The sequence below is a fragment of the Triticum urartu genome, chromosome 6 (genome assembly GCF_003073215.2).
Source record: "Triticum urartu cultivar G1812 chromosome 6, Tu2.1, whole genome shotgun sequence".
NCBI lineage: Eukaryota > Viridiplantae > Streptophyta > Magnoliopsida > Poales > Poaceae > Triticum > Triticum urartu.
This window is the reverse complement of record NC_053027.1, coordinates 498945960-498958666: the sequence shown is the minus strand read 5'-3', so window position 1 is coordinate 498958666 and position 12707 is coordinate 498945960. Positions and strand designations below refer to the sequence as shown.

The 12707-nt window shown below is 49.1% G+C and overlaps 1 protein-coding gene and 1 long non-coding RNA gene across 2 annotated transcripts; both read right to left on the bottom strand.

Moving 5' to 3' along the window:
- Positions 1-294: 294 nt before the first annotated feature.
- LOC125512522 lies at positions 295-848 on the bottom strand. The gene is made up of 2 exons (XR_007285405.1): positions 731-848; positions 295-593 (listed from the first exon to the last, which is right to left on the bottom strand). It is a non-coding gene; the product is annotated as an uncharacterized LOC125512522 (long non-coding RNA).
- Positions 849-4853: 4005 nt separating this feature from the next.
- On the bottom strand, positions 4854-7799 carry LOC125512521 (pollen receptor-like kinase 1). The gene is made up of 2 exons (XM_048677618.1): positions 6783-7799; positions 4854-6673 (listed from the first exon to the last, which is right to left on the bottom strand). Exons 1-2 carry the CDS (start codon positions 7465-7467, stop codon positions 5139-5141), a joined length of 2220 nt encoding a protein of 739 aa, XP_048533575.1. The 5' UTR covers positions 7468-7799; the 3' UTR covers positions 4854-5138.
- Between the last annotated feature and the right edge of the window lie 4908 nt (positions 7800-12707).

Sequence of the window (12707 nt, the reverse complement as noted above, 5' to 3'; positions counted from 1 at the left end):
AATGGATGTGCCAACAGTCCGGACCCCCCCCCCCCCCCCTCCCCCCTCGTGCCCGGACCGACGTACGGACCGATCCAGGGGCCGCATTAGATGGCAAAACACATCTGAACCGTGCGGTCTGAACAATTGCGGGCGGTTTAAAGGTCCATAAGACGCCCTTGCCGAGTTTTGCCATCTTGGTTCTCTCTTTGATTCGGTAAGCAAAGCAAGTTCTCAGTATATTCTCTTTCATACGTAGAACGCTAATTCATGGAAGTAAATTGAATTTGTTAGCAGCAATCTTTGCAAAGCAAGTTGTCAACAAAAGCTGAGTACTAAACAGCTATGTGGTTTATTGCCTCTTATTCATCCATAGTTCTTCCTCATCGGCACATCACACAAATCTAATACATTCTTCCAGCTAATACTAACCGCCCACGCTCATGGACGTGCATAAGATGGGATTGCGGCCGCCGGAGGTCGTATGCAGTGGGCTTTGCAGTCGTCCATCGTCATAAAGCAATGGTTATCGGGGTAACACAAAAAGCACGACGGGATGGTGTCACTCTTGTAGCACGTATCGTCGTTGATGTGATGCACTCCTCTGGCTCAACCTGCGCGAATGTTAAGAAAAATACACTATTAATACTTGGACATGTGATCAGGCGATTATATGGTAGGGTTCAAGTTGAAATGAAGCAATTAACCGAACGAAGGCACAAGAAGAAGGTGTCGCGTTTGTGCCACTTACATTGTGCATGAACAGCATAACATACGAGAAGGAGCAATAGTGCCTGGACGTCCTTCTCCATGTACTCCGTATGTATAAGATGATTGTGGCTTCAACACTTCTTGGAGGATTGGTTTTTGCCGAAACTACAGAATGCTTTGCGTTGCATATATACACAGAGACAGAGTGGTGGTGGGGGGGTGGGGGGTGGGGGCGGCTTGCTTACATATGGGGCAACTATTAATTGCTACAGATAGGTGAGAAAGGTGTGGCTGCTCCCGGGTGCAGGTGCACCTGCACCTGCATGAACAGTATACCTGAAAAAATATAAAACAGAATTAAAAAAATCTGAAATTTTGGGACATCAAACTAGATTAAAATTTTTAGCTTTCCGCAAAATTTCGTGATCAAATAACATTCAAGGAGTCCTCAGCAAAAAAAAATCACTCCTCAACAGTGAACAAAACTTTGAACACACATTTTGTTATTTTTGCTGAGGGCTCCTCGAATGTCATTTGGTCACGAAATTTTACAGGAAGCTAAAACTTTTGATCTAGTTTGATGTCTCAAAATTTCAGATTTTGTCAAGTTTGTTTTGGTTTTGTTTCAAGTGTACTCTTCATGCGGGTGTAGGTGCACCCGGAGTAGAAAATCAAATCTCACAGATAGATATCCTTTTCTGTGGGATTGCTACAGATACATATCGACTGGGCATGAATTGATTTCCATTGATTACACTCCGTTTCCCTCCAAAGTTATTTGGTCGTCCGCACGAGTTTTTTTTTTTTTGAGTCCCCGCGAGTGATGGCTGCTTACCTGACGGTACAGCGCGCGGGGAAACGCAAAGTACCTGCTGTTGCAATCCCGGCCCTGGCCATTGTCACGTTCCGACGGCCGCGATTTGCTTCCATTTTTGTTTGAGCGAAGTTTGCTTCATTGCCAATATCCTCATGTTCTAGAAGCCTGCCAGAGACCCGCCAAGTCGTTCGCTTATCCATGGGTTTTCACCTTCAAAAAAATTAATGGGCATTTCTCTTTCTAAAATTGTTTGCCACATTTGTCAGTGGTATCAATGGGTATTTCTTACTACCGCTCACTCGGGTAATAAGCTTTGGATCTGAAATCCCTATTGAACGCCCACTGCGTTCAATTGTCAAGGTGTCGCACAGGCGATCAAACCCGAGCGCGAGAGATGGGCGGGCCCACTTTGAGGGTACTGCACAGTACAAGCCAACAACCTTCCAGAAGGTTCCTAGCATGGTTTTTTCTTTACTAGTTTTCTTTTGTTTTTCCTTTTCCTTGTATTTTTGTTTCTTTCTTTTATCAAAATCACAAAATTAAAATATTCAAAAAAAAATCCAAAATTTCAGAAATTGTTCGCGTTTTCTGAAATCATTGACATAAAAAAATGTACAAACTTTCAAAAAACAAATCACATTGTCAAAAAAATGTTCGTGTTTTCAAATCAAATTTGTTCAAAAAACTATTCATGTTTCCAAAAACAATTGTTCTCGTTTTAAAAAAAATGTTCATGAATTTTAAAAACCATTTTGAATTTTGGCTCACAAATTTTCAAGAAATACTTGCGACTTTTTCAACAAAAATGCTACAATATTGCTATAGGAAAACCGGGTCACTATAGTGTCAAACAGGGCACTACAAAGAAAACTGCGTCGTTATAGGCAAAGTGCCCTATGTGGGTTTCTCAAATTCCAAATGAGGCCGCTTGGGAATTCGGAAGGTAGGTTTTGAGTGGGAGTGGTTCAGAAATTTTGAATTAATCTAGAAACATGTTCTGGAAGCCCAACATAGACCCACCAAGCCACTAAAGCCGCACCACCGCTTCCTTCACCAGCACAACGTCCCAACCTAACGGCACCGCCTCGTACCGGCGCCCTGTGCAAGGAGGTGAAACGCCTCGCAGCTGCCGACGTCGCCGAGGCTTTGCTCGACCGCGTCCTCTGCCGGAGGCGAGGAAGGGGATGGGAAATTGGCAGTGGCGGTGAGAGATCCCTCCTCGTCTCCTGTGTGAGGGGAGGTGTTTTTTTCCTTCCTCTCAAATCTGTTGGAAAGAATTATTTTGTTTTTTGAGTCAATTGCACCGGTGGTGCTTGAACTTGCTGCAAATAGTCACTTTGGTGCTAGAACTTGTGACATACATTGAACCGGTGCAAAAACTTGGCTCGGGCGTGCAAATCACGCTTGTATACGAAGTGATGCTGACTTGGCATGCCAATGTGGCATCGAGACTGCTGTCAGTGACGGGAAGGCAGAGCAGAGTGCGTGTGGCCTGTTTTTTTTTGTTTTTTTTGCAAAACCCCCTTAAATTGACATTTTATTTTATTTTCAGCTCTACGAGAGGTGGGTGTTAGTGAAGTGTGAAAATTAATGAAAAATCAAGCTCCCGTGTCTCGAACCCTCGACCATTCCTTGCACAGTAGGACGTAGCCACTACAACTTCCAGTATTCACGTAACAAAATGGATAATAAAGAAATTTAGTGGTGCCACACAATGGATAACTACACTTAATGTAGCGGAACAAACATGCTCGTGGAGCTGAAATGGACTGTGATGAATGCGGATGCGGCCCATTTGCACCTGTTGTTTTTTAGAAATTTGTAAAAGGTATGTAAATTATAATCTCAGTAATAAAAATAATGTTTAATTATTCATGTCGTATAAATATTATATATACAAACTAAATAACTTACGTTTCATAATTGTTCACGTATTATTTTAAAATATTCATATATTTTAAATAATATTCATGAATTACAATTTTGGGGATAATTAATAACAATACAAGTATTTTAACATTACAACTCCAAACTACTCCCTCCGTTCTCAAATATTTGTCTTTCTAGACATTTCAAATGGACACAACATACGGATGCATGTAGACATATTTTAGAGTATATATTCATTCATTTTGCTCCGTATGTAGTCATTTGTTGAAATATCTAGAAAGACAAATATTTGGGAACGGAGGGAGTATTTTTCTAATTATACAAATATTTCCATAATTATATGCACATTTTAATAGTTCAATGTTTGTAAAAATATATTCAAATTTAAATTTAAAATTTCATATGAATATTCATTCATGGCTAATGTCTAAATTATATAATATTTTTGAATATAAATCACGAGTGAAAATTATACCGCATGAACGTTTTATTCATCATTTTGTATAATTAAATATAAGTTACAAGTGTATATTCTTTTGTATCCATTAAATATTTTATTTAATAAGTATTTAAATTTCCATATTTACCAAACATTTTCATAATACATGTGTGTATATTGAAATAATTTTATTTACTAATCATTGTTTGTATATAATATATGCACATTATTTTTATTACTCATGTTTGTATATAATATATGCACATTATTTTTATTACTCATGTTTTTACAAATGTTTTAAAAAGTTAGCGCGTGCAAAATGTGCCATGCTATTTGCAGCTCATAGAAGTCCCTGATGCGTCCTCCTTGTAGTACATTAAAGACTGCTATCAGTAATTCTCATTGCAAACGTGAATGGTGGAGTTATTTGGACGGCTAGCTATCCTGCAATTGGTCTTGAGTTCGAGATGCGGAGGCTTCTGATCCGTTTTTATTTTCACGTATTGACAGGCGGGCCTCACATGTCATAGAGTCAAAATGAAATGGGGGCTGTCATGTTGATAGGGGCTTTTTGTGAGAAATAAATTTTTTGAGGGGGTTTTCACAAAAAAGGCCACAGACCTCCGTGGGCCCCATGCCACGCTGGCACGCCAAGTCAACATCGATTTCATACCCAAATGTGATTAGCATTGTATCTGCACGTCCGAGCCAAGTTGCTGCACCAGTTCAATGTATTTCAAGCACCAAAGTGATCGTGTGCGCCAAGTTTAAGCACCAGCGATGTAATTGACTTTTATTTTTTCCATGACACAATCAAATAGGCCAAAATCCTGTAGGATTTCATATGATGCGAGCATGACATTTCAATCTTTGCGTTTTTTTCTACTGCCCGTGATTTTAGAATTATGTGAACCAAAAGGCCCTAAATTTTACAACTGTGAACAGGATCTGTACTAAAACACAACCCAAAAATGTTCTGAAATTCTGAATCCCTAATCCGCTTAGAGAACATCAGATGAACACTGAGACCAGTTAATCAATCAATTAGCTAAAGATGGAGAACTGTGTTAAAAAAAAACTAAAGACGGAGAACTGTGTTAAAGAAAAACTACAGATGGTGAACTGAGAGAAGATTTAATTACCAAATTACTGCTACCACTGAACATCGAATTAAGGTAGAGTGCAGATCAGTACGTGCTAGGTCCATGTTTAGTGTTGGCTCCATGTACGGAGCGTGCATAGTTGGGTCGTTAGACGGACGTGTGTTGATGTGTGAGCATGCATGGATCAGTGGACGACCGATCAGTGGATGGCGACATTGGTGAAGTCCTCGTCGCGCTCGGTGCCGTCGCTTATCGACGAGTAGAAGGAGTTGTCCTCCCTGTCGCCGCGTCCTTTGGCCTTGAGCTCCTCGATCCCCTTCACCGCGTCCTTGAGCTCCGACCGGCTCTCCGCGTTGCCGTCGCAGCACGCCAAGCCGATCTTGATCAGCTTCACCGCCGCCTCCTTGTCCGCCTCGTCGTCGAACCTGAGGTCCGGGTCCACCACCGTCCGCAGCCACTTCTCCTCCGGCGTCGACGCCACGAGGCCGGCGAGGTCGTTCAGGTTCTGCTGCTCCTGCTCCGGCGCCGCCGACGCCTTCAGGTCGTACGACGGCGGCCGCCCCGTGAGGATCTCGAGGATGAGGAGCCCGAGGCACCAGACGTCGCTCTTCTTGGACGACTTGCCGAACTGCTTCCGCTCGGGCGACTTGAAGGCCACCATGAGCTGCGCGGCGTGGGAATGGTTCATCACCGGCACCAGCGCGTAGTCGGTCATCAGCGGCTCGAAGCGCTCGTCCAGCAGGATGTTGGAGGACTTGAGGTGGCCGTGCGGCACCGTCAGCATCGGCAGCTCGTCGTACATGTAGCTCAGCGCGCTCGCCACGCCCTTGATGATCTTGAGCCGCGCCGCCCAGTGCACCACCGCCTTCTTCACCCCGCGCCCCTCGCCGTGGAGGAGGTGGGCGAGGCTCTTGTTCTGGACGTAGTCGTGCATCAGGAGCTTCTCCTCCTTGCGGTAGTAGTAGGCAACGAGCGGGAGGAGGTTGGGGTGGGAGAGCCGCCCCAGCCGCCGCATGTGCTCCTCGAACTCCTCCCTGCCCACGCGGTTCATCTCCTTGAACCGCTTCACCACGATGGACTGCCCGCCGGTCAGGGTCGCGCGGTAGCACAGGCCGAGGTTGGAGCCGGCGTTGCCGCCCAGCACCTCCGCCGTCGCCTTGAGCAGGTCCTGCAGCTCGAATAGCCTGCCCCGGTCCTCGCGCACGAACGTCAGCCGCCCCTGCTCCCCCGCCTTACGCGTGCCGCCTCCGGCTGCCGAAGCAGTTGCGGCGGTAGGGGCGCCTGCCGTTGCGACCATGCGCCCCGAGTCGCCCTTCGTTGGCTCTGCGTTGATCTTCCTCATCGAGGGCTTCTTCGAGATCGACGGGCCGAAGTTCTCGGTGTCGTACTCTCGCCGCCGCCTCTGAAGCGCCAAGAGCGCGAAGCCCATGAGAGCCAGCACGCCGAGGATTGCCACCAGGACGCCGTAGGACATAGAGCCCTCGGTGGGCTCCTTAGGAGCAGCATCTTGTGCGGCCTTGTCTGCCGGCGGGCCCGTCGTTTTGTCTGCCGCCGGGACTGCCGGTGCCGACGGCTGGGCTCCGCCTTTGTCAGACGACGGAGGCGTTTCCGTTTTAGCAGGTGCTGGCGGCGGAGACGACGGAAGCGTTTCCGTTTTAGCGGGTGCCGGAGTCAGTGACGTCGGCGGGGCCGCGCATTTCTGGTCAAGTAATCCACCGCAGAGCTTCTTATTGCCTGCACCGAAGGACAATGTCAGGGCCAGACATACATGCGCCGTCGTTCGTCGACGTTGCAGCACCAACCAACTAGGCCGTCCGGTAATGTGCATACGTATTTTGCTCACCGGCAAACATGGCGGCGCCCATGGATTTGAGGCTCGCCGGAATCTCCCCCTCCAGCTCATTGTTAGCGACATTGACGACCTTTAATTCCTTCTGCGGGAGGTCAGGGATTTTGCCCTGGAACTTGTTATCATCGAGCAGCAGGTCCATGAGCTTGGGCACGCCGGCGAGCGAGGCCGGGATTGGGCCGGAGAAATTGTTCTTGGACAGGGCCACCTTCTTGAGCGAGCTCATCCCGTCGAACGCGTCGGCAGGGATCTCGCCGGAGAACTTGTTCCCGGAGAGGAAGATGGCGCGAAGCCCGGGGAGCTCGTTCACGTCGGGCATGGGGCCGGTGAACTGATTGTCCATGAAACTAACCGAGCGGAGGCCGCGGAGGCCCTTGAGCGGGCGCAGGTCGATCGTGCCGGACAAAGCCATGTTCTCCAGCTGCAGGCCCGTCACTTCGCCCTTGTGGCATATGACGCCCGCCCAGCTGGAGCCGGCGCCGGCGCAGGGGCGTGTGCCCGGCGACCAGTTGCGCAGCACGCCGGCGTCGTCCTTGATGCCGTCCTTCAGCTTGAGGAGCGCGTCGGCGGCGGCGTCGGTGTCAGCTAGCTGGCGCGCGGGGTGGGCGGCGGGCGGGAGCAGGAGGAGGCAGACGGCGATCGACAGCAGGCGCGCGGGGAGGGGTGGCGCTCCGGCCATGTCCGGGACGGTGCCGGGGAGCCAGCCCGCCGGCGCCACCGGTTGACGACGGCGGGCGGAGGCGGCGAGGTCGCAGCCACGAAGCTGCAACCCGGTGCTGGTCGGGCGCGCGGGAGGCGTTCGCTGGCCGGCCAGCACACGTTGTTGTCGTCGAGAGGAACGCAGCGCAGGGAAGGCAGACGCAGCGCGCGCAACCCCGGAAACGGAGAAGACTCAGGGTCGCGCGCGTGTGTGCGCTCGCGGGTGGTGTGGGCAGAGAATTCGGGAGCGTGTGGGAGGGAGCGTGGTGGCGAGAGAGAGAACTGTGGCGTAATCAATGGCGGCCTATTGCTCCTGCCCAAGAATAGACCAAGGCCTCCGCGTCCGCATGCGCCGATGAGGCTGAGGTTGTCAAATCAAGTCTTTCTAGCCGCTGTATGTAAACACTCTTCAAGGCCAAAATCGATTCGTTGGCCTTAGCATCCCCCCATTTCGCGCCATTATTTTCGAGCAACCTTTTTGGCAGCAGTACCTCTAGAAATTGGGACTGACTACCAGTACCAAGCAGTCGACTTCTTTTCTCTGCATGCACCTCGTGGTGTGGTGTGCCGCGTAAGCTAGCTCGGGCTGGAGTATATAGCAAAAAACTACCTCATTACAAGCTATGTATGTTTGTAAAAAATTATCGCTTTCTTTAATTTTTTAAAATGCTACCATAAATTTGGTTGGTTGTTCCAAAAAATACTGATTGAACCATTAAGTTTTAAGCAAAATTATGACAACTTGGGTCCACTTGTCAGATTGACTGATAGCTGACCGTTAACAGGCCATGATACATGGGCCCCACATATTTTTGAAAGACTTTCAGGTCCCTAGAAATAAGAATAAAAAGCAATCAGGTCCCTGTAATTTTTTTTAAAGCAATCGGGTCTGTGCGAAAAAGTATAAAAAGCAATCGGGTCCCCGCCTGCGACAAGCTCGCGGGAGCCAACGAAGGGACCATGTGCGCGTCGTCCGACCTTGCTTTGCAGGCGAAGCTCGAGGGCGTTCCGGCTGCTGCACACGGCGGAGCCGCTGCTCCCCCTGCTGCACGTGGTAGCTCCCGTTGTTCCGCTGCTCATGGCTGACCATGGCGGGGCGTGGCAGCAGGGGTGGCGGGCAAGACAGCAGATGCTGCTACGTCCCGAGGACCTCCGGGTCGGGGTGGCACCATGGCCGGCATTGTGTTGGGTTGCCGAGCAGCGCGAGCAGGTGCTATGGTCGGGCGTCCATGGCGAGGCAGCCGTCGGACTAGGCCGATAGGAGGTGAGGGAGCTAGGTGAGGAATCCATGGCAAACTCCAGGGCAGGGAGTAGCGGCGTCGGCCGTGCTGGCAAGGAGCAGCAGCACTTGCGCGCTGCAGATGCGCGTGGGGCCGCTCAAGGTGGCTGGCGCTGTGCAGCCTCGTCGGCGCGCCATCATGCGACCTGTGGCGGCCGTCGTGCCGGTTGTGGCTGCTCGAGGTCCTCCGGCCGTCACTATGGCCGCCCATGGCTCGGGACAGTGAGAGATAGGGAAGGAGAGGGAGAATAAATAGGAGGAAGAAGAAAGAGCTTATATGTGAGACCCACATATAAGTTAACGGTCAAACAAACTGTCAAAAAACAGGTTTCTTAGGAGTGGGCCAATGTAAGGGCATATTTCTCCCTAAGTGGTTTTGGTGATTGATGGCAATGCATTTGTGGACTAATTGTGTGCATTAAGCATTTCAGATATCTCATGTCTAGGCACAAGACGATTCGGTACCCCTCGGAGCCTATCGAAGACGGCGTTTCTTTATGTTTCTTTTCGGTGGATTTGAGTCGTAGGAAATCCGTACTATTAAGAGGGGCTCCGCTTTGAAAAGGTTGGGGTGGAATAACACTTACACATCTGTTCCTTTGCACCACCTTTCCTTTGCTTCATTGGAGTACCTGTCGTTTTCCCTTGTCTTTACAAAGATGAAGGCCTCCAAGTGCTACTGTTCTGTGGCGTGCGGTAGTACTGCTCAAGGGAGCAGTAGTACCGCAGCGGTCCATGGTAGTACCGCAGCGGTCCATGGTAGTACCGCTCAAGGTAGCGGTAGTACCACGTCGTGCGGTAGTACCGCTCCCAGCGAGCGGTAGTACTGTGGTCTCTAGCCCAGAACGCTGGCATGCGCGGAAGTAGGGGCGGAAGTAATTTTTGACTTTCGCACTCTACGCGGTAGTACCACTTCCTGTGAGCGGTAGTACCGTGCCGGATTCTTGCACAGACCGAAACTCAATGTAAGTAGCGATGGATGTAATTTTATTAGTGTTGGAAATATGCCCTAGAGGCAATAATAAAATGATTATTATATTTCCTTGTTCATGATAATTGTCTATTGTTCATGCTTTAATTGTATTATCCGAAAACCGTAATACATGTGTGAATACATAGACCACAATGTGTCCCTAGTGAGCCTCTAGTTGACTAGCTCATTGATCAACAGATAGTCATGGTTTCCTGGCTATGGACATGGGGATGTCATTGATAACGGGATCACATCATTAGGAGAATGATGTGATGGACAAGACCCAATCCTAAATATAGCACAAGATCGTATAGTTCGTTTGCTAGAGTTTTTCCAATGTCAAGTATCTCTTCCTTAGACCATGAGATCGTGTAACTCCCGGATACCGTAGGAGTGCTCTGGGTATACCAAACGTCACAACGTAACTGGGTGACTATAAAGGTATACTACGGGTATCTCCGAAAGTGTCTGTTGGGTTGACACGGATCAAGACTGGGATTTGTCACTCCGTATGACGGAGAGGTATCTCTGGGCCCACTCGGTAATGCATCATCATAATGAGCTCAAAGTGACCAAGTGTCTGGTCACGGGATCATGCATTAGGGTACGAGTAAAGTGACTTGCCGGTAACGAGATTGAACGAGGTATTGGGATACCGACGATCGAATCTCGGGCAAGTAACGTACCGATTGACAAAGGGAATTGTATACGGGGTTGCTTGAATCCTCGACATCGTGGTTCATCCGATGAGATCATCGAGGAGCATGTGGGAGCCAACATGGGTATCCAGATCCCGCTGTTGGTTATTGACCGGAGAGCCGTCTCGGTCATGTCTACATGTCTCCCGAACCCGTAGGGTCTATACACTTAAGGTTCGGTGACGCTAGGGTTGTAGAGATATGAATGTGTAGTAACCCGAAAGTTGTTCGGAGTCCCGGATGAGATCCTGGACGTCACGAGGAGTTCCGGAATGGTCCGAAGGTGAAAAATTATATATAGGAAGTGCAGTTTCGGCCATCGGGAGAGTTTCGGGGTCACCGGTATTGTACCGGGACCACCGGAAGGGTCCAAGGGGTCCACCGGGTGGGGCCACCCATCCCGGAGGGCCCCATGGGCCAAAGTGGGGAGGGGAACCAGCCCATAGTGGGCTGGTGCGCCCCCTAGGCCCACCCCCTGCGCCTAGGGATGGAAACCCTAGGGTGGGGGGGCGCCCCACTTGCCTTGGGGGCTACTCCACCCTTGGCCGCCGCCCCCCCTAGGAGATCCCGTCTCCTAGGGCCGGCGCCCCCCTTAGGGGAGCCTATATAAAGGGGGGGGGGGAGGGAGGGGGCAAACACACCTTGAGTCTTGGCACCTCCCTCTCCCCTGCTACACCTCTCTCTCGCAGTATAACGGCGAAGCCCTGCCGCGGTGACGCCCTGCATCCACCACCACGCCGTCGTGCTGCTGGATCTTCATCAACCTCTCCTCCCCCCTTGCTGGATCAAGAAGGAGGAGACGTCGCGCTGACTGTACGTGTGTTGAACACGGAGGTGCCGTCCGTTCGGCGCTAGGATCTCCGGTGATTTGGATCACGTCGAGTACGACTTCCTCATCCCCGTCCTTGAACGCTTCCGCGCGTGATCTACAAAGGTATGTAGATGCAATCCGATCACTCGTTGCTAGATGAACTCATAGATGGATCTTGGTGAAACCGTAGGAAAATTTTTGTTTTCTGCAACGTTCCCCAACAGTGGCATCATGAGCTAGGTCTATGCGTAGTTCTCCTTGCACGAGTAGAACACAATTTGTTGTGGGCGTAGATGTTGTCAACTTTCTTGCCGCTACTAGTCTTATCTTGCTTCAGCGGTATTGTGGGATGAAGCGGCCCGGACCGACCTTACACGTACGCTTACGTGAGACTGGTTCCACCGACTGACATGCACTAGTTGCATAAGGTGGCTAGCAGGTGTCTGTCTCTCCCACTTTAGTTGGAGCGGATTCGATGAAAAGGGTCCTTATGAAGGGTAAATAGAAGTTGACAAATCACGTTGTGGCTATTACGTAGGTAAGAAAACGTTCTTGCTAGAACCCTTTTGCAGCCACGTAAAACTTGCAACAACAATTAGAGGACATCTAACTTGTTTTTGCAGCAAGTGCTTTGTGATGTGATATGGCCAAAGTTATGATGAATGATGAATGATATATATGTGATGTATGAGATCATGTTCTTGTAATAGGAATCACGACTTGCATGTCGATGAGTATGACAACCGGCAGGAGCCATAGGAGTTGTCTTTATTTTTTGTATGACCTGCGTGTCATTGAGAAACGCCATGTAAATTACTTTACTTTATTGCTAAACGTGTTAGCCGTAGTAGTAGAAGTAATAGTTGGCGAGAAACTTCATGGAGACACGATGATGGAGATCATGGTGTCATGCCGGTGACAAGATGATCATGGAGCCCCAAGATGGAGATCAAAGGAGCTATGTGATATTGGCCATATCATGTCACTATTATTATTTGATTGCATGTGATGTTTATCATGTTTTTGCATCTTGTTTACTTAGAACGACGGTAGTAAATAAGATGATCCCTCATAATAATTTCAAGAAAGTGTTCTCCCTAACTGTGCACCGTTGCAACAGTTCGTTGTTTCGAAGCACCACGTGATGATCGGGTGTGATAGATTCCAACGTTCACATACAATGGGTGTAAGACAGATTTACACATGCAAACACTTAGGTTGACTTGACGAGCCTAGCATGTACAGACATGGCCTCGGAACACAGAAGACCGAAAGGTCGAGCATGAGTCGCATAGAAGATACGATCAACATGAAGATGTTCACCGATGTTGACTAGTCCGTCTCACGTGATGATCGGACACGGCCTAGTTAACTCGGATCATGTTATACTTAGTTGACTGGAGGGATGTCTATCTAAGTGGGAGTTCATTATATAATTTTATTAGATGAACTTAATTAT

What these genes read in the sequence shown, in the direction of transcription:
- LOC125512521 (XM_048677618.1), bottom strand. Translation starts at nt 7,467, where the DNA reads ATGGCCGGAGCGCCACCCCTCCCCGCGCGCCTGCTGTCGATCGCCGTC. An exon ending in GGGCGCCGCCATGTTTGCCG is followed by an intron (nt 6,674 to 6,782) that starts GTGAGCAAAATA and finishes CCTTCGGTGCAG; the next exon opens with GCAATAAGAAGCTCTGCGGT.